Below are 26,657 nucleotides of genomic sequence, written 5' to 3'. Positions count from 1 at the left end.
TTCCACAGGATGCAGATTCTCCAATTTAGATCCAAGACAGGTTGATTCGCCATGTTGCAGACCCCCAGACATCCAGTTCCCCCATTGCTTCGATCACAAAAGAGGAGCCTGCCGGAAGGGGAAGCAAGATAAACATCGAGATCCCGGCAAGACTGACGGGGCTGCTGCAGTGCGAACTCCAACCAGAAAATAATTCTACTTTATTCTGTTTTGGCTTGTCTACCCTTTCCTTATGTTTTTCTCTTTACCAATGATTCTGGAAAACTTAATGTACATGTGACTTTCACTGGTGGACCCAATGTAGTGACTTGTGAACAATGCATGCTCTCATCTTGTTTAAACCCTCAATATAATGTTTGCTCTTTGGTAGTGTTACAATGTCCACCATATCTTACGATGTAACCACTTATTGATATAACTATAGTCTTGCTGTGTTACAACAACTACAAGATTTAATGTGATCGCGACGATTTGTGGGCTTTACTTATTTTAGGAATATCAGCTTTAATAGCAGCAATTAGTTCTGTTACTGCGGCAGCAATATCATTGACTCAACAAGTGCATACTGCCCAATATGTTGATACCACGTCTAAAAGTGTTTCTTTAACTCTAGCAACACAGGAAGCTATAGATAAGAAATTAGAGATGAGAGTAGACACCTTAAAAGAGGCAATAATGCATATTGGGACTGAGTTACAGGCTTTAAAAGTGAAAATGGCTCTGTCTTGCCACGCTGATTACCGGTGGATATGCGTGACATCTTTAAAGGTAAACGAGACAGATTATGAATGGGAAAAAATCAAAAAACATATCTCAGGTGTTTGCAACAGCTCTGACATTGGCCTGGACTTAGGGAAATTTCATAATCAAATACAGACCCTGGAACACTGTCAACTGGATTTTACCACCGCTGGAGCAGCTAATGACTTATTTCACACCTTCTCTAACTTTACTTCTGGAAAAAGCATTCTGTCTAATATCTTTAGTTCTAATTTTGCTTCTCATAATCATTCTTCCTTGTATTGTCAGGATTCTTCGGCAGAGCATTCAAAAGCTCGCGACTGAGCTGCCTCTGGCTGTTTTAAGAAATAAAAAAGGGGGAGATGCGGGGAGTGAGCTCCGCCTCTGGCAAAGGTCATGAGGAAGGAGGCTTGGCATACGCAAAGGCGGGATCAAGCCTCAGGAGTCTCCCTGGAAATTCTCGAGCAATCTACCCCCAAAACCAGAGTCTGCCTACTTTCTGCTTTGTGCTTTCACCTACACCTCTGACTTTACGGGGGGCTGTCCCCCACTACCTCTCTGAAAAAAGAGTTAGCTTATAGCTCCAGTTAATAATTCCTGGGTGTGACAGTGTTTCAACCTACAAACTCCCTTGGAAGTCCTCTAGCCTGCCTGAATAGGTTTTTCCGGCCACATGTGATTGCTCAGAGCCTCCAAACTGTGAGAGGCATGAGATGTTCTAAACTGTCTAAATACAGATTCCTTTGAGCAGTCAAAAGATTGATTAGAAATTGTATTGGTGAAGGGATTTTCACTTGTTGGGCCAATGTTTGCTGCTAAGTCTCCATATCCCTTACCTGCTGTGTCCCTGGCAGTGTATTGATTAATATAATTGGTTTAAATAGTAGCTTTAATGTTTGTAACCTGGGACCCTTGAATTAATTCTTTTTCTTGTTATAGCCCACCACACCTTTGCTCTGTAGGAATGCAACTTTATCTAATGCTTTTTGGAGGCTGGCGCCTGACTTTAGAATAATCACCTTTAGAGAAAAAGGCCTCCGGGCCAGAAGATGATGCAAATCACCTAAACTTTTGCATATGATAAGTTTGCAGGAAGAAAGCCTGGCTTGCTGCATGACTCTACCCCTTCCCCCATTATCCTCTATGCATAACTTAAGGTATAAAAACTACTTTGGAAAATAAAGTGTGGGCCTTGTTCACCGAAACTTGGTCTCACCATGTCGTTCTTTCTCTTACCTTCTGGCTGAATTATTCAGCCTCTTTTCTACACTGAATTTCCTCACTGAGCTATCCTTATTTCAGCCTCTCTTCTCCACTGAATTTTCCTACTGAGCTATCCTCATTCTATTACTCTTTATATCCTTAATTAACGTTTAATTAAGCAATTGTTTCCTGATCTTCGCCTACGCCGTCTCTCCTTCGAATACCCTGGTTCAGCCGGGGCTGGTCCCCGGCAGACAATACTTCTAAAAATTTACCTGACATGACCCCAAAACAAAGTTAGGACACTGAAAGAAAATGTTCTTGGATTATTAACAGGGAAAAATAAATGTTGATCAGCCATGCCAGGAAGAGGCTGAACTGTCCTTATTCTCTATGGAAGAGGATATAGTAAAATGTCCTGTGAATATGGCAAAGAACAGTCAGCCCCAAAAAGTTATGATAAAAAGGATTATAAAGAAATGCCAGGAAGTCAATTAAAAAATACATTATTTTTCTGGATTTCATGAGGCCTGCGTTGTCAGCTTTTTTAAAAGTCATTACTTTGTAAAGGTTTCTTATTCTAAATAAATATTCCCATTCGTGTTTAATTTTGTATTTGTAATTTTGTACTCTTCCTGTGGCTCAATGGTAAACAACATGCCCACAATGCAGGAGACAGGGCAGGAGCCACAGCGTCAATTTCTAGGTCTGTAAGATCCCCTGGAGAAGGAAATGGTAACCCACTCCAGTATTCTTGCCTGGGCAATCCCATGGACAGCCCATCAGGTTGCAAAAGAGTCAGACTCAATTTAGTGACTAAACAAAAAACAACGGCTCTCTTTTTAATGAGGAACCCCAGAGTTATATAAGCTTCAAGCCCCACAAAATCTGGGTCCTCTCCTGATTATCATATTTGTTGCTGTTCTTCAGTAGCTAAGTCATGTCCGACTCTTGGAGACCCCATGGACTGCAGCGAGCCAGGCTCCTCTGTCCTTCACTGTCTCCTGGAGTTTGCGCCAAACTCCATAGCTTAGCCTCGCCTCCCTTCAACATGCTCAGAACATTTGCATTAGCCTACACTTGGGCAAAATCATAGAAAGCTTATTTTATAATAAAGTATTTAACAGCTCATCTAATTTATTGAATATTTTATTGAAAGTGTAAACAGCATGGGTATCTGGGCTCAGAATGGTTATCAGTATACCTGGTGTTCACCTCCTCAACGATGATGTGGCTGACAAGGAGACTAGGAGCGAGGTTCATGCGTGCTGTCCAGCATCAAGAGAGAGTATCATATCACATATCACTAGGCAGGAAAAGATCCAGATTCAAAGTGGGGTTTCTACTAAATGCATATTGCTTTCACACCATCGTAACATGGAAAAATCATAAATCGAATCCCTGTTAAGTCAGGGGCCATTTGTCATGTGTGCCGAAATTGTGCTAGTACGTTCACAAACGATATCACCTTTCATTTTCACAACAGATGCATAGCATTTTCTGCATCACACTGAAGGGAGAACCGAGGTTTAAGGAAGCTAGATAACTTGCCTAGGAGCACACAGCTTATGAGTAGTAGGACTAGAATGGAAATTCAACTCTCTCTGGAGTTAAACCCAACATCTGGCCTCACTGGCAGATCAAAATTAAGCTCTACAATCTAACCATCATGCAGAAAAAGTAAGAACAGGATAAAAATCACAGAGGACCACAGTTCTTTGTAAAACCTTTCTATTTTATCTTCTCCTGTGAGCTCCTATCCACAGGAAGCAGTGGGCGAAGATGGATGAATATTCATCAAACATCTACAGATCATTCTCAACTTAAATGGGATTACATCCTGGAATTCTAAGTTGAAAACATCAGAAGTGCAAAATGCATTAAATACACCTAACCTACCAAACATCATAGCTTAGCCTAGCCTATCTTCAACAAGCTCAGAACACTTATATTAGCCTATAGTTGCACTAAATCACCAAAAGCCTATTTTATAATAAACTGTAAACCATAGGGGCTTCCCAGGTGGCACTAGTGGTAAAGAGCCTACTTGCCAATGCAGGAGACCTACAAGACGTGAGTTCGATCCCTGGGTCGGGAAGATTCCCTGGAGGAAGGCATGGCAACCCACTCCAGTATTTCTACCTGGAGTATCCCATGGAAGAGGGGCCTGGTGGACTACAGTCCATAGAGTTGCAAACAGTTGAACACGAATGAAGTTACTTAACATGCACACGCATAAATCATAGGGCAGCCTGGCCATCTTCATTTTTGGCACAGCCAGATCTTGGCGAATATACCTTTGCTTCCTGAATGATTTTGGACCCAAAATGTTTCCCACAGTGTGTTCTATTTTTAATCAACTCTAATTGGTCTTCTTCTCCCATTTGTGAGTTATAATACACTTTGCCTCCAGGCATGTGTCACTCACAGAGTTCAACAGCTCCTCCAGCCTGAGGAAGACATCAAAGCAAGTTGCACTGATCACTGCCAACTGGTTCTCAGGGCTCAGAAGCACACTGCCAGTGGGAATTAGGAGGAGGTGGGTCTGGAGAGAAAATGCCTGTCCTGAGATTCACTAGCCGGATTCTTCCATGAGCAAATCCAAGAATTAGCAAGGAGAGCATCACTACCCTTCTCAGAGAAAGTATTATTTGGACCAAATTACACCGTGCTATCTGGCATTGTGCCATCTTCACTTTCAGCCTCAATTACTAAAACGAATAAAGGGCTGATTGGATAGAGGAAGGCTATAATCTTGGCATTGTTGACATTTTTAGACTGGGCACCTCTCTGGATGGGGGCCGGATCCTGTGTGTTGTAGGACATTTAACAGCATTAGGACACAAAGCAGTATAGGGATGTTTAACCAGCAAAATCTTCCACAATTGTGACAATCAAAGTTGTCTCCAGACACTGTCAAATGTCCCCTGTGGGGCAAAATTATTCCTAGTGGACAATCACTGGAGTCAACCAAAAAGATAATTATTATCCCAGATCAAATGGAGGTTTCCTAGCGCTGATCAGGGCTCAAGGCAGGTCCAGAGGTCATCTGCATCGAATCAGTGTTTCATCTCCATGCACCCCTAACATGCCATGCATGAAAACTGCTCTAACCATGGGTGGCTTGGAATGCATCCAAGCACGTTTTTGTCCTGAGTAATGGGAAATTAGCTTTCCTGAAAACATCTCTCTGAACCAAATCTCACAAAGGCCAAGTACGTGTAACATAAGCACCAAATTCACTGCAGAGTGAACTATCCCATTCTCTCTGCAGATTTCAGCAACTGACAAACACAACCATGTCCCAGGGAAGTTATCCATACATCGGGTCAAAGACATATTTATTTGTACATTATTATCATTTAAATTTGGTTCCTGTGCCATTTCCAGAATTAAATAACGGCAAGGGGAGCAAGACATTTAGAAGAAAAGAACAAAGGGATTCCCAGATGAGAACTGAAGAAACAGAGGGCTGAGTTGGCAGGCACTCTGTAAATACTAGCGTTAACTTCAGACACTCCGTGTGACTCATAGTCACACCAAATAAAACTGTATACATACAACTAACTCACTTCAACAGACCTCCTTGAATGGGGTCTGAGGACTGACTCTCTACCAAGAAGAGATAGAAAGAGCCATAAACAGAGCAAAGATGGGGTTGGTCCAGAAGAGAATAAGACGTACTAGTTTGTTCAATCGTACTTGAGCTATAAAATGTAAGGGATAAATTTCTCACATGAAGCATTTGTATTCAAAAGCTGAAAGGTTGTGGAAAGATATAGGGTCTCTCCCCTCTGCTTCCCTCCTCTTCTTGCACCTCCTCCTCTTTCAACTTGTCTTCTTCCTCCTCTGATATTAATATCATAAATGTCATCATCATCATTATTTATATATGGATATACATTTGTTTTATGATACAAGCAAAAAAGGCCTGATAGTCTCAATTCTTTGGGAATATATTCAGAATGTAGAACTAATTGAGTAAAGGAGGTGGTCCCACTAAGGTGAATGTCTTCAGATAATTTTCCTCACTTGTTTAATGGAGGAAATGGGTACAGACATAGAATTCTAGCCATCCTGTTGGCCAGTATAGTTGAATTCATACTGTGTTGTGTTCAATCGCTAAGTCGTATTTGACTCTGTGACCCCATGGACTGCAGCATGCTAGGCTTCCCTGTCCTTCACTATCTCCTGGAGTTTGCTCCAAATCATGTCCATTGAGCGGATGATGCCATCCAACCATCTTATCCTCTGCCACCCCCTTCTCCCTTTGCCTTCAATTTTTCCCAGCATCAGGGTCTTTTCCAGTGAGTTGGCTCTTTGCAAAAGGTGAAGTCAATAAGAGATGCCAAATCCTGACATCTGGGGCTGAATGGATGCCAAGATTAGGAGGAACTATTTATCACCATAGCTGAATAAAGAATCGTGAGTAGTAACCCTACGTAAGCTTAGAATACAGCTGAAATGCAGAGAAAGCTCCCATCTCTACTCCTGATGCTGATCAGCATGTGCAGAGGTGACAGAACCCTGAAAGCAGGCCAGTAGGTTTGGGCAACCCAGTATAGGGCCTGATATCTGGAAGATATCACAGGTAGAATTTTCTAGCCCCTCCTATTAATGTGTCAATGTCCGGGGATAAACTGGCTAACTCGTCAGCAGGGAAACAGCAACTGAATAAGAAAATGGTGATCTCCAGATAAGAGGACCATGTGCTGTGATACTTCAGATCAGCCTCTCCTGAGGAGAGGGACTAGGTGTAGGGTAGTTCCCCACTCCATGGTGGCTCAGGTGGTAAAGAATCCACCTGCAGTGCAGGAGCCACAGGAGAGGCAGGTTCAATCCCTGGGTCAGGAAGATCCCCTGTAGGAGGGCATGGCAACCCACTCCAGTATTCTTGCCTGGGAAATCCCATGGACAGAGGAGCCTGATGGGCTATGGTCCATAGCATCGCAAAGACTCAGACATGACTGAAGCAACTTAGCACACAGAGCTGTGCTAAGCTACTCAAGAAAGGAGTGTCTACCATCTACAAGAGGCTCTTTATTCCAGGGGTATCAGGAGAGCTGAAGCATTGCATTCTGATTGCTGATCATCATGGCTACATTTCAGATATGGTGTGCTCATAATTTTAGGAACCCTAGCCAATAAATTTAATTCCTCAAGCTTCCACTCGGTACTCAATCTAATAGATGTATGACCTTAAGAAAAGTATAACTCATAAATATCTTCTCTTTTAATACTCCTTTCCCACAAGAAGAGAATCATGGAATAATACAATTTCACCCTAAAGGCTACCTAATTCAGTATTTTCTTGGAAGGTCACAAATCTTCTGCTGAGAGTATATGACCTGGATTTAGGCATCACAAGAGACAGAGCATTGAATTTCACTGAATCACTCAGAGAAAAATGTTTATTTCCGGTGAAATGCTTATTCTTCTTTGAAGAAATGTCTGTTAAAGTCTTAGTTATTAGTATATTTCCAATTCTTCTCCAATAGTTGCTAATATTTTTAGAAAGCAGGGGCTTCCCTGTTGTCTCCGATGATAAAGAATCTGCCTGCAATGCAGGAGACCCAGGTTTGATCCCTGTGTCAACAAGGTCCCCTGAAGCAGTGAATGGTGACCCACTTCAGTATTCTTGCTTGAAGAATTCCATGGACAGAGAAGCCTGGCAGGCTACAGTCCATGGGGGCACAAAGAGTCTGACACAACTGAGCAACTAACTCTTTACATGTTAGAAAGCAGAGAGAAGGCCTCAGCTCAGAGACTCCACAGGCAATGTGGATTTTAACAGCACCACATTGTTTAAATTAAATATATTTTTACATATGGTAGTTACACATCTTCATGTATAAAATATATAGTAGAAGAGCTATATAACAGGGAGTCTGTACACAGCCTGATGTTCTGTGATGACCTAGAGGGGTGCCATGGAGATGGGGAGTGGGAGGGAGGCTCAGGAGAGAGGCAAAATACATATATTATAGTTGATTCACATTGTTGTACAGAAGAAACCACCCAAAATTGTAAAGTGCAATTATCCTCCAATTTAAAAAATTTTTAAAGAAAAAATTTCAATATATTTATTTTTGTGGCTACTTTCTATTTTTACTGAGTATGATAGCTTCCCTGATAGCTCAGTTGGTAAAGAATCCGCCTGCAATGCAGGAGACCCCAGTTCAGTTCCTGGGTCAGGAAGATCCACTGCAGAAGGGATAGGCTGCCCACTCCAGTATTCTTGGGCTTCCCTTGTGGCTCAGCTGGCAAAGGATCTGCCTGCAAGGCAGGAGACCTCGGTTCGATTCCTGGGTTGGGAAGATCCCCTGGAGAACGGAAAGGCTACCCACTCCAGTATTCTGGCCTGGAGAATTCCATGGACTGTATAGTCCATGGGGTCACAAACAGTTGGACATGACTGAGTGACTTTCACTTCACTTCACTACTGCTATATTTATGGTCATATATAAAGTGTCACCTTAAGTAACATTTAAGGTAAAATGAATAAACATGCCAAGTAAACAATATTATCGTTGATTCAAAATATGAAACAAAACTCATGAAAGTAGCATTCAAACTACTGTTTTGTGAGGAAAATATGATCTCATTCCTACTCCTTTAGAAAAGAAAAGATGAGGAAACTGTGACCCAGAGGGTTAGTTATATGGCTTGCCCAAGACCACATAGCTCCAAATTCCAAAGCCAGGATTTGAACCTAAGTCTTCTGATACCCAGTGTTATCAGATATCACCTGTAGCGGATGCTACACGTATGCCTCCTGGGTCTCCCCTTCAGGACTGAGACACTCATCCACCCAACCAAAGGAAATCACCAATAATGACAACAGGGACTGACAGCTCTCACCTGGGTCCCACTTTGGGAACTACTGTTAAGTGAAGAGATCTCTAAGGTCATGCCCCCTGTTCAGAAGCAGCCTATACTGATGACTGGTCAGTGGTGTGGGGCAGGAGGTATAAAGGGCCAGCCCCCTGCTCACGGGAGGAGACAATTGCAAAGGGCCATCGGAGTTCTGGGACCCCTGCTGGGATCAGCTGGAGTCTTTGTTGAGACCACCTTGCATTTCATCCCCTCCCCCTGCCCAGACTTCCTTCCTTCCTTCCTTCCTTCCTTCCTTCCTGTGTGGTGCTGAGGCCCTCCCTGGTACACTTCCTGAATGCAACTTTGTGTCTCAAAATCTGTTTCCCAGAGAACCTATAAAACATCATCTTTCTTCTCTATTTTAAAGAGAAAAAAATGAAGTTTCTTATCAGAATACCATATCATTAAAGAGAATACTATGGTTTTTCCAGTGGTCATGTACAGATGTGAGAGTTGGACCATAAAGAAGACTGAGCACCGAAAAATTGATGCTTTTCAACTGTGGTGCTGGAGAAGACGCCTGAGAGTCCCTTGGACAGCAAGGAGATCAAACCAGTCAATCCTAAAGGAAGTCAACCCTGAATATTCACTAGAAGGACTGATGCCGAAGCTGAAGCTCCAATACTTTGGCCACCTGATGCCAAGGGCCAACTCATTGGAAAAGACCCTGATGCTGGAAAAGATAGAAGGCAGGAGGTGAAGGAGACAACAGAGGATGAGATGGTTGGATGGCATCACTGACTCAATGGATGTGAGTTTGAGCAAATTCCAGGAGACAGTGAAGGAGGGAGCCTGGTGTGCTCTAGTCCATGGGGTCGCAAATAATCTGATACGATTTAGCTACTGAATAACAACAAGTGAATGTAATATACTAATTAGTGTGATCAGATTACAGTTTTATAACTCATTTCCAAAGGCTGCTGTCAAACTTAAAAAGCAAGAAGGGAAATGGAGTATAATCATAGGAGTATAATCATAGTATGATCATCATATATGAGTTTGAGGCTTCCCTGGTAGCTCAGACAGTAAAGAATCTGCCTGCAATGTGGCCAGTGTGGGAGACCTGGGTTCGATCCCTGGGTTGGGAAGATCCCCTGAAGGAGGGCATGGCAACCCACTCCAGTATTCTTGCCTGGATGTCCCCATGGACCAAGGAGCCTAGCGGGCTGCAGTCCATGGGGTCACAAAGAGTCAGACATTGACTGGGTGACTAAGCACAGCACAACCTGAGTCTAAGAGGATGTGGGGGGTCAAAAATGAATCATCAGTTTGCAAATGAGAGTTTACTCTTCAACTGTCAAGTCAATCATAAATTTAGTTCTAAATGTTAAAGTGACAACTGCAAATACAGGAATTTCAATATTTGAATGTATATCCACAACAGACAGTAATTTTATAGAATTGTTTTAAAGAGTATACTATTTTAAGAGAACTTTTGACATAATTTCAAAAATATAAAATGGAATAGAAAATAATAGGGACATTTCCTCACCTAACAAACTCAACAAACATTTAATAAAGTCGTGCTAAGTACTTACAGGAATACAGACTTGAGAAAGACACTCCTATTATCAAGGAATGAGCAGTATATTAAAGGGTTGGGACTCTATTATAATTTCTTGAAAAACTGTTGCTGTCTCATTCTCTTCTGTCCTTCCAGAACTCCAATTTTAATACATGCTAAACCTTCTCTATCTCTTACCTGCCCTTCAGCATAGCATATTTAATCTTTTTGCCTTTTATGCTTCAGTCTAGATAGCTTCGTATGACCTGGTCTTCAATTCTTTCTTCAGCCAAATGTAATCTACAGTTAAATCTATCAAGTTCTTAGTTTTGGTTATTTATTTTTTCAGTTCAAGAGTTTCTATTTGGTTCCTTTTTAAATCTGCTGTATAACATTATATAGATGATAGTTCATGGCCAATTTTTCAAACTTGACTTCAATATCTTTGAACATAATGACCAAAGCCTTCTCACATTCTGTGTCTGATAATTCTAGTTTCTGGAGTACAACAGAAATCCTATATTCCTTTTAAAAAAAAATTTTTAATTGAAGTACAGTTGATTTACAATGCTGTACCAATCTCTGCTCTACAGCAAAGCGACTCAGTTATACACACATAAACATTCTTTTTAAATTTTTTTTCCATTATGGACTACCACAGGATCTTGAATACAATTCCCTGTTTCTGCTGGTGGTTACTCACATTGATTTATCTTCCCTTGTCTCTGGTTTCCAAATTATTTGTAGAATTAATGTAAAGCCCAGTATGATATTTTCTTCCACTGATGGGGATTTTAATTTGCTACTCCCAGGTACCTGGAAGCTCCAGGAATCTGAGACTGCCTGTTCAAGTCTTAGGATTTTCTGGACCACCCAGGTGAGTTGAGGAATGGCTCAGTGTGAAGGTGAGATTATGTATGACTCGCCTTTATCTCTAGTGAGCATCCCTTCACGTCTCAGCCCAAAAGCAGAGAGTAGTTTACCAGGATGCCTATTCTTGGTAAGCCCTATATTCCAACTCCTGTTCTCCTAGACATGCAAGACTACAGAACATACAGCTTAATTTTTCAAGCCATGCCTTCAAAACAGTAAATGCCTCGAGGGCAGACGTGCCAGAGTTCCGCTCATCTCTCTGGATTTCCCACTTCTTCTGACTCCAGATCATTAAATGTTCATTATTTAGTTAGGACATGGATGCTTTTTATTAAAAAATTATTTATACTTTATATGTCTTTTTAACTATCTCCAACTCAAGGGTTGGTCTGAATTATCGAATCAATCTGTTAGTCAGGAAGAGAAGGTCGTAGAAGACTGGAGATTGAACTTTCTTTTTTTCCAAGAATAACACACTCATATGGTGTTTTTGTTTGTGATTTTTTTGGCTTGGTATTGTTTGTTTGTTTGTTGGATGCAATGTTCTGTTTGTGTTCCCTGACCTGGTATTCAATCCAGGCCCTTGGCAGTGAGAGCAGAGTCCTGACAACTGGACTGCCAGGGAATTCCCTGGGCATGTTGCTATATCTTCATTTATAATAGTACTTTGTAATTATTTGCTGATATGTCAAACCAAGCAGTCACATGGCATAGATTCGTATTCAAACTATGGGCAAATCTAAGATCTAAATGCTTAGTTAAATTGCATATGTATGATTATCTAAAGAAAGGGTCTGTAATTTTCAGGAGAATCTCAGATGTCTGTCTAGTTCCTCTTGATACAGTGAGTTCTGGGAGGACAAGGACCATGTCATATTTATTTTGGGATTCTCCATTCCCAGTAAAGGTCTACTGAAAAATAAAGAACAACTTATGACAAAGCAAGCATGGATGATTTAAGAGAGAGGTACAAATTCTTAGATACTACTTCAGAGGAGAAAGAGAAGTATCATCTATACAATTTATCAAAAGAGGCTTTCTTTGAAAAGTAACACTACAGTTGATCCATCAAAAGTATTTATAATTTTCACAAGTATAGATCAGATATGAAAGATGTCAAGACAAAGTTGGAATCTGGATAAAAATAGTTTATTAGCTCATGCAGCTCAGTATAAGAAAAACAAACAATCCAATCAAAAAATGGGCAGAAGACCTAAACAGACATTTCTCCAAAGAAGAAAGATGGCCAGTAAACACATGAAGATGCTCAATATCACTCATTATTAGTGAAATGCAAATCAAAACACAATGAGGTATCATTTCACACCAATCAGAATAGCCATCATCAAAAAGTCCACAAGCAGTAAATGCTGAAGAGGATGTGGAAAAAATGTGTGGGAATCTAAATTGATACAGCCACTATGGAGAACAGTGTGGAGATTCCTTTAAAAAACTAGGGAAAAAACTACCATTTTGTTGTTGCTGTTTTTAGTCACTCAGTCATGTCTGACCCTTTTTGACCCCATGGACTGTAGCCCACCAGGCTCTCTGTCTATGGAATTCCCCAGGCAAGAATCCTGGAGTGGGTAGCCATTTCCTTCTCCAGGGGATTTTCCTGACCCAGGGATTGAACTCAGGTCTCCCGCATTGCAGGCAGATTCTTTACCACCTGATTCTTTACTATATATCCCACTACTGGGCATATACCTGAGAAAACCAAGGAGCACACGTACCCCAGTGTTCATTGCAGTGCTATTTAGAATAGCCAGAACATGGAAGCAACCTAGACGTCCATCAACAGAGGAATAGATAAAGAAGTCATGGTACATATATACAATGGAATATTACTCAGCCACAAAAAGGAATGAATTTGAGTCAGTTTGAACTGAGGTGGATGAACCTAGAGACTGTAACCAAAGTGAAGTCAGAAAGATAAACACAAATATCATGTATTAGCACATATATATGGACTCTAGAAAATGGTACTAATGAACCTTTTTGTAGGGCAGGAATAAAGACACAGGCACAGAGAATAGCCTTGTAAACACAGCAGGGGAAGGAGAGGGTGGGATGAACTGAAAGAGTAACACTGAAACATACACATTGCTGCTAAGTCACTTTAGTCCCGTCCGACTCGGTACGACTCGGTACAACCCCATAGACGGCAGCCCACCAGGCTCCTCTGTCCCTGGGATTCTCCAGGCAAGAACACCCAAGTGGGTTGCCATTTCCTTCTCCATATGTAAAACAGATATCTAGTGGTAAGCTGATATATAACACAGGGAATTCAGCCCAGCCCAGTGCTCCTTGACAACCTAGAGGGGTGGGATGGGGTTGGGGGAGGAGGAAGATTCAAGAGGGAAGGGGATATATGTATACTTATAGCTGGTTCATGTTGCTGTACAGCAGAAGCTAACACAACATTGCAAAGCAATTATCCTCCAATTAAAAATAAATAAAATAAAATAAATTCAGTCAAGTCCAAAGAGGGAAAACAAAGAGTCCATTCTTCTCTTCTGTATAGAAACTTGGTAGGCAAAAGTTAATCTGATTCAAAGTCTAGAAAACATACATTAGAGTCTTTTCCCTGCCCCCAAATCAATGCACACATAATTTCATACAGTAAACACATGTAATATGTGGCTTGCAAAGTACTGTAATTTATTATTTCACAGAAAAAGAATTTATTGTGCCCAGGTTAGAGGCATAAAAGGTAAGTTACAACTGGACAGATATATGGGGTTTGCTTTATGTGACAAGAACTGACTTCTACTATTCCAGCCTTAAAAAGCTCCATTCCATGCAAAAAAAAAAAAAAACAAGTAAATACCCTGAGGCAGTGAAACCTTATGGTGTAACTTATTACACTGAAATTGTTCACAAAAATTGGCGTGTGCATTTAGCTGGGGCAAGTGTCCTTTAGCTTTCATGGCACCAAAAAGGAAACTGTGGAACTCCCCTGGTGATCCAGTGATTGAGGCTCCATTGCAGGAAGCACGGGTTCAACCCCTGGCCAGGGAACTAAGATCCTAGATCCTGTGGGGAGTAGCCAAAACAAAGGGGGGGGCATCTGTGACACCCTACTCACTGGAAGAGAAAAAAAGGAATGAAAAGGATTAGAATTATGACCCCGCAGTTTTTTAAAAACTGACCACATACGAATTAACATTAGTACATAGGCGTAGCTAAACATGTTACAGCTGCTGAACCTTCAGATCTTCCCCCAGAGACTTGAGTAATGATAATACTGTGTTCTCAGCCAGTCACCACAGAATAAAATGGTCCGTGGGGGAAAGGAGGGCAGGTGTGACTGCAGTATTCCGGATCTCTTTCTTCCTGACATTAGTCATCAACATTTGGAAGAATTTCAGTAGGAAAGTGTCTGACTAATAAGATTCTTGAACCTTGCCACCCACTACCTAACACAGCCTCTGGCACAAGGGAAGCATTTAATACATGAATGAACCATTAACAAGAGAGTCATAAAATACCAAGGAAACAGATGATATTTTCTGGGCACATCTCCTAGCACTTAAATCTGAAAACAAAACAGAGGATGCTGGCCCAGGGATTCTAGGCAAACAGAAAGACAGTGGCTGGGTCCAAAATCAACTCTGGCCACCTGAAGTCCAGCCAAGGAACCTACACCTGTTTATCTTAAATAAATATTTATGGCAAATGTAAAATTTTCAAATATTATCAAGCAGAGCTCTATCAGATGTTACAGAACTGGCATCATCCAGTAAAAGAAATTTTAAGGATATAAACGTGTTTACTGTTGCCACATCCTGGTGAAGTGTGGTATGGCAGAGAAGCCCTGTGAAAGCGACGAGACCTACAAGAAAGAGAATGGTATGGCGTTAAATTCAAACATCTCTAAGTATAACAGATCCTGGGGAAAAGGTTTCATGGCCCAAAAAATTCATGAAAGTTTGAAAATGTTGATAAAGTTGATGATTAAAATGTAACACAACATCAAAAATAAAAACAAAACAGAAAGCAAGTCAAATTTAAGTGAAACACTAGAAGAAAATGTACTTCTGTTTAAGCCATAGTACATCCATATACTAAAGTTCTATGCAACTATCACAAAAGATTGAGTTGGGTCGTACATGCTGACTTGAAAGATGTACAGTTATACTGATATGTAGGAAAAGCAAATTGAATAGAGTGTGCTAAAACGATCCACACACATAGACATAGTTATACAAATACACATATCGCTATAAGTATGCAAACACAGAAAGAATACACAGCAGACCCTTGTGTGGTTGTCTTAGAAAGCAGGATTTGAGGGGGTGATTTTTACTCCCTAAAATTTATATCTGTATTTTAATTAGAATTTTATAATCATGAGCTTTTATTACTTTCTTTCATCAGGAAAAAAGCATTAGTGGTGAAAAGGGCAGGTAAGAGGAAAAGAAACTGTAGCCTGATGCGTAACAGCAACGAGCAGTAAGCAAACCAGAGTCAGACTGTGCCTAGGTTCACATCCTGACCCTCTGCTTAAAGCCTGTGTGATCTTGAGCGCCTTGGGTTCCTCATCTGTAAACGGAGATAGTAGTCGGACCGACTGCATAGGATCACTGTGACGGCTACATGAGATAACACGTGTCAAATGCTTAGACTGGCACATAGTAAGTGTTCAACAGTGTGAGCAGCTCATGGCAAAAACACTTCTTGAATTTTAATGTTAATTTTCAAATAATACCTTTTCAAATATCATTTTAGCCTCTTCCTTCATCTAAAATCTTAGCTATCATTTGGGGAATTTCTTTTCCTTTAGGACATGTAATATATATTTTATGATTTAATAATGAAGGGAAAGGAGAAAACAGGATTTTCTTATAGCCTCTTCTTAATCTACCTATTGTGATATGTAAAAAATATCTGCATTGTCATGGGGTTTGGGGATTAATTTGAGTTTTAAGAGGGGTGGGATAAGGGTGCTTATGGGCCAGACATGTAGGGCACTGGGTTGTACTGATTGGTAGGATCCAAAGATGGAGATGTTAACACACATTGGGTTTGGGTTTTTTTAAGGGTAGAGGGAGAATTCATTACTGAGCATTTATTGAAGAAGCTGCTATCTCTCCAAGTGCCCTAGGGAAACTTTCATCAGATAGCCTGACTCTGAAATCTGACTCTGCCTTTCATCTGAAACCTAATGCCATACTTATCGCCATTTGGCCTCCTGATCAGAAGCAGAATGGCTCTCACGAGCTTCTACAAGAACCTTTTTTCTAAACCTCCACATCTGTCACTTATATTCTCCTTCCCAATCAAGGAAGGATTAGAAGTCATGTCCACTCAAGGCCTACAGACAGGTTGGATAGTCATCAGCTAGTAGAATTCACCAAGTAGAGGAATGACCCTAGGTCTCCAACAGAACTAACTTTGTATCAACTTGGATTAGAAATGTTTCAACATGCCAGAAGTCAGTTTCCAGATGTGGAGAAATTCAACCCTCAAAGACCTAAAAACAGTGATATAACATGGCCTGGATCTACAACCATTGTTTCCCAAATGTGTTCCATGGATTCTTAATGTCTTGTGAGGGACTTCCCTGGTGGCCCAGAGGTTAAGACTGGGCTTTCACTGTAGGAAAAGTGAAAGAAACGTGAAAATGTTAGTTGTTCAGTCATGTCTGACTCTGTGAGACCTCATGGCTCCTCTGTCCATGGAATTCTCCAGGTGAGAATACTGGAGTGGGTTGCTGTTCCCTTCTCCAGGGGATCTTCCCGACCCAGGGGTCAAACCTGGGTCTCCCTCATTGCAGGAAGATTCGGGTTTGACCATGGTCAGGGAACTAAGATTTCACATGCCAGGTGGTTCAGCCAGAAAGAAAAAAAGAAAGAAACACCTAATGCTCTGTGGGATGGAATACTGGTGGGCATTTGCTATAAAAAATTATTGCATCTCTGGGGGAAGGGAAAATTAGGGAGTTTGGGGTCAATAGGTACACATTGCTATGTTTAAAATGGATAACCAGCAAGGACCTATTGCATAGCACATGGAACTCTACTCAATGTTATGTGGCAGCCTGAAAATGGCAGGGGAGTTTGGGGGAGAATGGATACATATGTATACAGCGGAGTCCCTTTGCTGTCCACCTGAAACTCACAATACTGTTAATCGGCTATACTCCAATACAAAATAAAAGTTTTAAAAAACCCCATCTCTAAGATGATTTTTGAACTGTGGTGCTGGAGAAGACTCTTGAGAGTCCCTTGGACTGCAAAGAGATCCAACCAGTCCATTCTAAAGGAGATCAGTCCTGGGTGTTCATTGGAAGGACTGATGCTGAAGCTGAAACTCCAATACTTTGGCCACCTCATGTGAAGAGTTGACTCACTGGAAAAGACCCTGATGCTGGGAGGGATTGGGGGCAGGAGGAGAAGGGGACGACAGAAGATGAGATGGCTGGATGGCATCACCAACTCGATGCACATGGGTTTAGGTGGACTCCGGGAGTCGGTGATGGACAGGGAGGCCTGGCATGCTGCAGTTCATGGGGTCGCAAAGAGTTGGACACAACTGAGCAACTGAACTGAACTGAAGGTGATTTAGAAATGCTATGTATTATATCCCCAACTTGATAATTTACCACGCACATTCATCTTATTATTCAATCAATAAACATTTATTGAGTGCCTACTGTGTCCTAGAGAGTGCTTTAGGTAGTAGGGATAAAGGTGAACAAGACAGATGACATCTCTGCCCTGGTGGAAGAAAGGAAAGAAGGCACAGACAAGCATCAGGAAGTGGCAAGTTCTATGCAAAGTCAAACTAGGGAGATGGGACTCAGAGCCCAGTTCATTGGGCTGTCAGGAACATTGGGGTGTCAGAGCATTCCTCTCCAAGTAAAAGGCATTTAAACTGAGAGCTGGAGGACATAAATGTTTGAAACGCTTTCAAAAGATTGATTATCTTTCAGTAAGCAATTCTAATAAGTTTATTTACCCCGACATCTCCAATCCATCTGTCAACAAGAACTTTTGTGAGTGGAACACTCACTGGCATCCAAGGGAACACTGGTGTTCTGTAGAAACCAGTCTAAGAAGTGCTTAACTGAACATGTCTTGTGCTGGAAGTGCTGTTGAATGCAAACAATATCTGCAAGACAATCGCTTACTACACTGGTGCAATGTGCTAAGTCAGCTTCGGTCATGTCCAACTCTGTGTGACTCCATGGACCGTAGCCCGCCAGGCTCTTCTGTCCAAGGGATTCTCCAGGCAAGAATACTGGAGTGGGTTGCCATGCCCTCCTCCAGGGATGTTCCTGACCCAGGGATCAAATCAGCGGCATTTATGTTAAGTGCTGCTAAAATGCCCTGAAAACCCTCCTTGGAGGATTAATAGTCTAATGTCTCCACTGGTACTTAGAAAACTGCAGGCAGCAGCAGCAGGAAATGACATACTGAAGTGTGCATTTCAGGTTCTGTAAGACTTGCCCCCAGAGGAACTCAGAGCATCATTTTCTGTGCTGTCTTTGCAAGGAGGGCGGCCTGGAAGTTGAGGAGGACGTCCACACACATAAAGGAAGTTCCCACTTGGCAGCAGCCAGTCCAACAGACCCCTGATGCGCCACCTCTCGCCTTCTGTCCCCTCTCCCACCCTGACATACACCCTGCTTGGGCCCAAAGGACCTCCAGCCAGGGGTCCACCGTCTATCACAACAGCCAAGGCCAGCCCATTCCCTGGTTTTTGTACACAAATCTTACTGCAAGAGAGCCCCTTCTTTCCCATGCCATCTACAACTACAGCGGCAGGGCTGAACAATTGTGACAAAGATCGTGTGGCCTGAGAAGCCTAAAAACTTTGCTATCAGACCCTTCAAAGTTTGCAGACACCCACTGTAGACACCTGTTCTCTGCCCTCTGGGCCAGTCCTGCCAGGACTGTGGGCACAGCTGCTGTCTTCGCCTGATGTGCCCAAGGGAGGGGGGGTCTCCTTTCTCCTCCACAGACACCTACCACCTGGGAAAATGTGTTCTGAATCTTCGCAATGGCCCTGTTTCTCCTCAGAGAGCTAATGCACCTGGCAAGAGCACGTCCACTCGTGTCAGATTCCCTCTGCTCACATTCCAGTTCCTCCACTCATTCACTGTGTGACTATGAGAAATGTATTAACATCTCCAACCTTCCCTTTGAGAGCTCTACAATGCAGACACTAATACCACCCAACTCACAGGGTTGTTGTAAGGATTAAATGAGACGATGCCTGTGAAGGACTTTGTACAGCTTCTTACATGTAGAAACTGTTTAATAAATGTTCACTATTATTTTAACTATTATAGTTCAAGGGACCAAGTAGAGGAAATTAGACACATAACAACGTGAATTTGACAAAGTCTCTCCATGCGAGAGTCTTCTCCAGCACCACAATTCAAAAGCACTGGACAGCCAGGAGATCAAACCTATCAATCCTAAATGAAATCAACCATGGATATTCATTGAAAGGACTGATGCTGAGGCTCCAATACTTTGTCACCTGATGCGAAGGACCGACTCATATCAAAAGACCCTGATGCTGGGAAAGATTGAAGGCAGAAGGAGAAGGGGTTGACAGGATGAGATGGTTGGATGGCATCGCTGACTTAACATGAGTCTGAGCAAGCTCTGGGAGATAGTGAAGGACAGGGAAGCCTGGTAGGGAAGCCTGGTGTGCTGTAGTCCATGGGGTAGCAAAGAGTCGGACACAACTTGGCAACTGAACAAGAACTACAGTGCAAAGCATCTCAAGCCATTTTCAACTAACAAATATGAATGAAGCAAGTCAGGGCAAGGTGCAGAGGACCCAGAGTGCTCTGTCTTCTTTCACACCCTTTGCTCTCCTCATTCTTGTATTCCTGGCATCTCTGCTATCGATTTCTCCTTCATCCTACACATCCTTTTCTCTCTCAAGAACCTGATTTGCAGACCCCTTGCTTTGAGGGAACCATGCAGTATTCTCCTGGTGAAAAAGCACAGATCCCACAAACCTTCAACTTCCTTCATTTCAGGTCTGGCAAAAGGATATGGAGCTCACACCCAAGAGGATACATTTCCAAGTGCCTATTTCTGAAATATGAAGAAGCACCTTGTCTGTTTGATTCATAGCTGCCTTCCCCCACACTTACAGGTATGGTACAGTGATCAGTCACCCAGACCAACTTCTCTTCCCTGGTTGCATGCTTTCCGAGCTCTAACCCAGACTGTGTTTGACTTTCATAAGAGGGGTTCCAATTTTCGTAACTGAGTAAATTGTGGAGTGATGTTGCCAGTAAAAGTTTCCAGTTGTGGAGTAAATGTGGGTCTCTCTGTTGGCCATTAGCTTCAATATGTCACCAGCAAGGGCAAATTTTCAATCACACCTCAAAGCCATGCAGGCCTTCTGTCCCTCGCCTGCTGCCTTGGGGAGGTAGATGCTCAGGGAGGAAGTTGGATCCAGAGTCTGGGTTCACTGGGAGCAGAGGGGAGCTCTCAATTACCAAAAGTGAGGATGGGACTTTTGGACTCAACTCGATAGTGGTAACAAACCTGCCTGCCAATGAAGGAGATGTAAGAGATGCACATTTGATCCCTGGGTTGGGAAGATCCCCTGGAGGAGGCCATGGCAACCCACTCCAGTGTTCTTGCCTGGAGAATCCCATGGACTGCAGCCTACCAGGCTCCTCTGTCCATGGGATGCAAAGAGTTGGACACGACTGAGTGACTTAGCATGCATTGGTCCTTTTAATGCTGTGTTATTAGAACTGTTTTGACACAAGGACATTGAATGCTGCCTCTAAAATAATTTTGTTCCTTTTAAATTAAAAAAAAAAAAAAGTTTAAACAGTGCAACTTCACCAATCCCTGAGCCATAATCCGTCTCTGACCTTCCCCCTGGAGGGGGATTAGAGATGCACAGTGGCTCAGGATGGGGTGAGATGCAAGTTTGAGTTAAGTGACAAGAAAGGGCTAAAGGGAGGGGATGGATAAGAAGAGGACCAGGATAAAAGTCAGGTCAGTGATGGGGAGGTTGTGTGTAACACATCACAGGGTGTGTGTGCACGCATGCCTGCACACCTAGTCGTATCCAACTCTTCGCAATCCCATGGACTATAGCCTGCCAGACTCCTATGTCCATGGGATTCTCCAGGCAAGAATACTGGAGTGGGTTGCCATGCCCTCCTCCAGGAGATCTTCCAGACCCAGAAATCAAACCTGAGTCTCTGGCACCTCCTATTGGCAGGCGGGCTCTTTACCTGTTGAGACACCAGGGAAATCTACACATCACATTACTTGGCAGTAAAAAGCAGAGATACAGTCATGGCTCATGTCCCCAGCCAAAGAGTTGTACCACTGTCACCTTGGCTGAATGTCCTGGAGTCCCCATCACCTACCTTTATGGATAAGCAGCCATTGCCAAGGGCATGATTAGATCTGAAGCTTGCCACTCAAGACTCTCAAGCATTTGAGCAAACTCCCATGTCAATCTCCTCTCTTCCCCTTCTCAGATTTTCTGTTTTAATCAAACTCAGTGTCATAGCAAATACTGAATACTCTCCACATTTTGATGCCATGAGAACGATCCCTGGGGACCCTCATTACCCTCTTAACTGCACCAATTTCTTCTGCTGAAAGTTGACCCATTTTTCAATGAAAATACAATGTTCTAGAGGAATAATGGGAAGATAAAAATACTTGTAGAGCAAGTTTGTATGTAATGAATGCCATGGTAAGGAATTTGGGAGAAGAGACTCCTCCTGACTGGATATTCAGGGAAGACACAATGCTTGCTATCTAAAAGGAAACTTGGTCCTTTTCCAAGGACCAAGGATTTTGGTCCTTTCCAAGCATTTTTCCAAACCCTTCTGTTGATGTCCAAGGGGAAAGCTCAGTTTCCGCCACACCAGGTCCTATGGATGTACGATAGATGGATATTTCTACATCCTTTGTGAAGTATTCTAGAAATTTTTAAGCATATGTTTTGGAAACAAAACCCCCAAGTGCTATGAATGAAACATATCAGTCATCATTTTTCTACCCATCCCCTCTTCGCAGCCCAGAGGCTGAAATCACCTGTTGTCTCAGAAATAAACCTTGAAGGAAGAAGTCCAAGGGAACAGTGCAGTTGCCACCTCCTCCAGGCTTTCTATTATCTGAGCCTGATGCTCACTCGGGACCGGAAACTGCACATGCAGCAACCTCATTCGCAATCCATAATAGATAAAGTTCCAGAGCCCAAGTCAAGCAAAGGAGCTTCACTATTCACCTTGTGGCCAAGACGCAGAGCTGGGATTCAGTCTGAGCAGCTATAACATCAAATAATAAAGTGCAAATGCAAATAGCAAAAAATGTGCCCATATCACAGCTCAAAGTGTGTCAGAGATGGCATCCTGTGGGACATCGCCGGCTGAGGGCTCCCGGCTTCGGGGCTGGCCTGGCGCCCACATCCTGTTACCCTGGCAGCTTCCCATCTTCCCCATTAGCTCAAACCACACGGAGAAACAGGATGGACGGAGAGCAGGATGGACAAGACACCTCCCTTTTTTTCCAAGGGTTCTGGAGCCCATCCAGGAAACAGGGATGGGATGATGAAAAGCCTAGGCAAATGTTCCCAGCCTCTCCACTGAGTCCTCAGCCGGGGAAATCATAAAAACCAGAGTCACTTGAACTGTCGATTATAGTTTATAAGCACTTTTCAAATGGCTTCTCTTAATCCTGGCACAAAGGGCTGAGGAAAGTATTTTTACTGCTCCCTGCCCCCTACTTTTACAGATCTAGAAATGAAGGCTCAGAGAGGTTGTGGGGCTTGCCTAAGGGTATACAGCTGGTAAGTGCCAGGAATGGGGCAGAAGCCAGTTGTTCCTGTCTCTCACACCTGTGTTCTGTGCCGCCTCCCCTTCACCCAGGCCCTCGAGAGTCAATCTCATGATTTTCTGTCTCAACTCATACAGTAAAAGTCAGGGACTTGGAAAATGTCTGGGTAGAAATCTGATTCTCATCCTTTCAGGGCAGAGATAAATCTGCTGAAACTGGGGTAGGAAAAAAAGCACTTAGCCCTTTCCCAATTGTTAAGGGAAAGGGAATAGGTAAAACACTAATATTTCTTTTATATGTATTTATTTGGCTGTGCTAGGTCTCCACTGCAACATGCAGGATCTAGTTCCCTGACTAGGGATCAAACCTGGGTCCGCTGCATTGGGAGCATGGAGTCTTAGCCACTGAACTACCAAGGCTGTCCCTGGAAAACCAATATTTCTTAATGATCTAGTTGATTTTGTCATAGTCGCCCGAGGAGGCGGAAGTCCCCATCATATCGTGGGGACATGGTCACCCCTGTGCTTTGTCTTCCTGGTCATCTGGTCTCTCTTTCTCCTTCCCTTGGCTATGTTCTGAGTGCTTCTGAAAGACATGGAGAACTCACATTCTGATCTCCTACTCAGACATAACCGCTGTTTTCTGCAGAGATTTGAGAAGCGGTACAAACACTTCGGTCGCTCACCTTTGTGCACAAGGAGGACTGGCTTGAATCCCTAAGACCTCTGAGACCCTCCATCAAAAGCACACCAGCTAAGCCCTTTTCAGAACTGTTCAGGGTCTAGTCCATGGGGATGGGAATGAGGAGGGGCAGGAAACTCATCAGGACACATTATTCCATGGAATATCTGTTCTGGGTTCTCGCTCTCCTTTTTTTTAATATACCCTCAAAACTGAAACCAGACTCTGGCAGACACCTGGAGAGAGGGCTGACTCAGGGCTCAGCCGGGAACCCAAGTCAATTCCACCACCAGATTCTGAGATCAACTAGAGTGCACAGGGCAAGCGTGTTCCAATTATTTTAGCGTTTTGGTTAATTGGGAATAAGTAGTGCATACTGAGGGCTTCCCCAGTGGCTCAGTGGTAAAGAATCCACCTGCAATGCAAGGGATGCAGGTTGGATCCCTGGATAGGGAAGAACCCTTGGAGGAGAGCATGGCAACCCACTCCGGTATTCTTGCCTGGAGAAATCCCACGGACAGAGGAGCCTGGCAGGCTATAGTCCATAGGATCATGAAGGGTCAGACACGACTACAGTGACTTAGCACACAGGGTATAATGAATTTAATTCAGTCTTTCTTTGATGATTGAGAATCTGGAACAATCATTCTAAATATCAATCAGAAACCCCACAGTAGAAAGACAGGAGACTGAGTTTATCCTGCAGTGACTTCCAGGCCCACTGCATATTTATTCTCAGGCCCACTCCCACCGCCAACGCTCCTAACCCAGATACATTCTTACCTTTGTTGCACCGGATAGAATGAGTCAGAGACACTTGGTCCACGGGATACTGAAGTTCTCTGGTGCTAGTCCCAGCTCCCCTATTAAGTGGTTACATGACCACGGGATACTGAAGTTCTCTGGTGCTAGTCCCAGCTCCCCTATTAAGTGGTTACATGACCTTGGGAAGCTATCTCACTTCTGAAACTCAGTTGCCTTAACTGTGCACTGGAAGGTTGGATTTCCCGGTTTTTCAAATTTCTGGGGATATTTTGTTCAGTCACTAAGTCATGTAAGTCCAACTCTTTGAGAGCCCCAAGAACTGCAGCACACCAGGCTTCCCTGGCCTTCACTATCTCCCAGAGTTTGCTCAAAACTCTAAATGTATGTTTAGGAATATAGCTTTTCTCAAGAATCCAAGGAAAACGAAACTTTTCAAAGCTGGGAAGAATGAATGTAAGTGCAAAACATTGACATTCTAAATCCGTGGGTGGGGGTCATGGAGTCCCTGAAGCCCATTCTCTGGTGCCGCCTGTCCATGAACTTCAGGTTTAGAATCCTGGAATGGATGGTCTCTTGGGCCCCTTTGAGGTCTGCTGTTCCCTGCATCCGTTCAGTGCAAGCATCTACCCAAGTCTACAGAGCAGTGATTCATTGACTTGAGTTGCACTTTGAGACCACCTGGGAGGGGAGGGTTTCAAAGATCCAATGCTCAGGTTACTCCCCAGATCAATTAAATCTGAATTTGGGTGGGTGGGTATCCACATTTTTTCAACACCCTCTGGGAGTGTCTAGTCTGCAGATAAGTTAGCAAACCCATGCCCTGGGACAAGAAATCTCAAAATCAGGAGTGACTAGAATCCATAGAAGGCAAGGCAGATTCCCAGGCCCCCGCCCCGGGTGACAGTGATTCCTTCCAGCAGATCCCACTGAGAAGAGGCACTGTGAGCAGGCATCCTAGGTGATTCCGACAAGGACCACTCTCTGGGAACCTGGTAATGGCCATTCAACAGAAGCCCAGAGGACTAGTCTTCCTGATGCACCCCCCCCCCTTCCTCCTACTTCTATACACACGCTTCCACCCCGGGGTCTCCTGTCCTGCTCAGGCAGAAGTTAAACAGGCGTGCATTTGCCAAACAGCCTTTTTTTCCATCTTGCTCATCTCGAGCAAACCTGGATCTTTTAGCCTGAGCCTCTAATCCCACCAGGTTCAATAATTTAAGCAGCACACTCATCAACACAGTCAGGTTTAATATTTAAACACCAGAGCATCATTTAGGTCAGCCTCAAGGTGAGAGCTGCTGCTGACTCGGGTGTTACTGCTGGTTAGCAAACCAGGCCACTGCGGCCAGAGCAGACTGCGGGGAGAGCCCCGGCTCCCAGGCAGGCCCGGCGCAGCAAAGATCCGGCTGGCTAGCTCAGGCGGCCTTCGGCCTCTTGCCTACCTGGAGCGTGTGCAGTAGGACCTGCAGCCCACTGGCTTCTTGTTCGGCCATCACCTCGTTGGGTCCGGGGGAATCGGCTGCCTGCGGCCAGATCCAGATCAAGGCTGGAGAGGCAATGTCTGCCAAGCTGACCTCGCTGCCCGGGGAGAGGGCCTCAGCTGCACGCTGCCGAGTGTGAAGTGAGCACGCTGCAACCCTAGCCCTCGGCCCAGGTGCGGGTGCCCCCCGACACCCACTGCGGGGATTAGGTGAGCCCCGGCCCGGGAAGGGAGGAGCACTTAGGCATGGGGGTAGAGAGGGCCCCCGGCATGAGTCACTCACCCACCTCCAGGCCCACGCAGGAGCCACCCTGGACGGCTGACAGGCATTCCCAGCTGACCTGGTCAGACTCCCTACAGAGGCTCGCTCGGCCCTCCCCGCCGGTCCCCCTCTCAACTTTATTTTGGTCTGTTGCCGGCTCCTGGGTAACAAGAGACCCGAGAGCGCTTGCACAACCGTGGCCTTGCAGGGCACAGAAGCCCAGGGCCCCCTGAGGTCCCAGGCTGAGGGACTGGAGCTCTGGCTGAGAAGGAAAAGAACTACTCCAGGTCGTTTTTTATCAACTGAGTCCCTTATATAATGTGCAGCTTTCACAGCAACCCTACAGACAGAGACAGTGCATGCTCAGTTGTGTCTGACTCTTTGCAACCCCATGGACTGTAGCCCTCCAGGCTCTTCTGTCCATAGAAGTTTCCAGGCAAGCATACTTGAGCGGGTTGTCATTTCCTACTCCAGGGGATATTCCCA

At 43.8% G+C, this 26,657-nt stretch overlaps 1 protein-coding gene across 2 annotated transcripts in view; it reads right to left on the bottom strand.

Moving 5' to 3' along the window:
- Positions 1–26,217, bottom strand: part of AGBL1 (AGBL carboxypeptidase 1) — a 932,974-nt gene extending 906,757 nt beyond the window's left edge. Inside the window, exon 1 of one of the 2 annotated variants that reach the window (XM_070775073.1) lies at positions 25,872–26,217. In XM_070775073.1, the coding sequence (XP_070631174.1) occupies positions 25,872–25,922 (51 nt within the window). In that variant the 5' untranslated portion in view covers positions 25,923–26,217. The remainder of the gene's footprint in view (positions 1–25,871) is intronic. The other variant, XM_070775072.1, reaches the window with a different exon arrangement.
- Between the last annotated feature and the right edge of the window lie 440 nt (positions 26,218–26,657).

This window comes from Bos indicus, chromosome 21 (genome assembly GCF_029378745.1).
Source record: "Bos indicus isolate NIAB-ARS_2022 breed Sahiwal x Tharparkar chromosome 21, NIAB-ARS_B.indTharparkar_mat_pri_1.0, whole genome shotgun sequence".
Classification (NCBI taxonomy): domain Eukaryota; kingdom Metazoa; phylum Chordata; class Mammalia; order Artiodactyla; family Bovidae; genus Bos; species Bos indicus.
The sequence above is the reverse complement of the archived record's forward strand: the minus strand, read 5'-3'. Positions and strand labels throughout refer to the sequence as shown.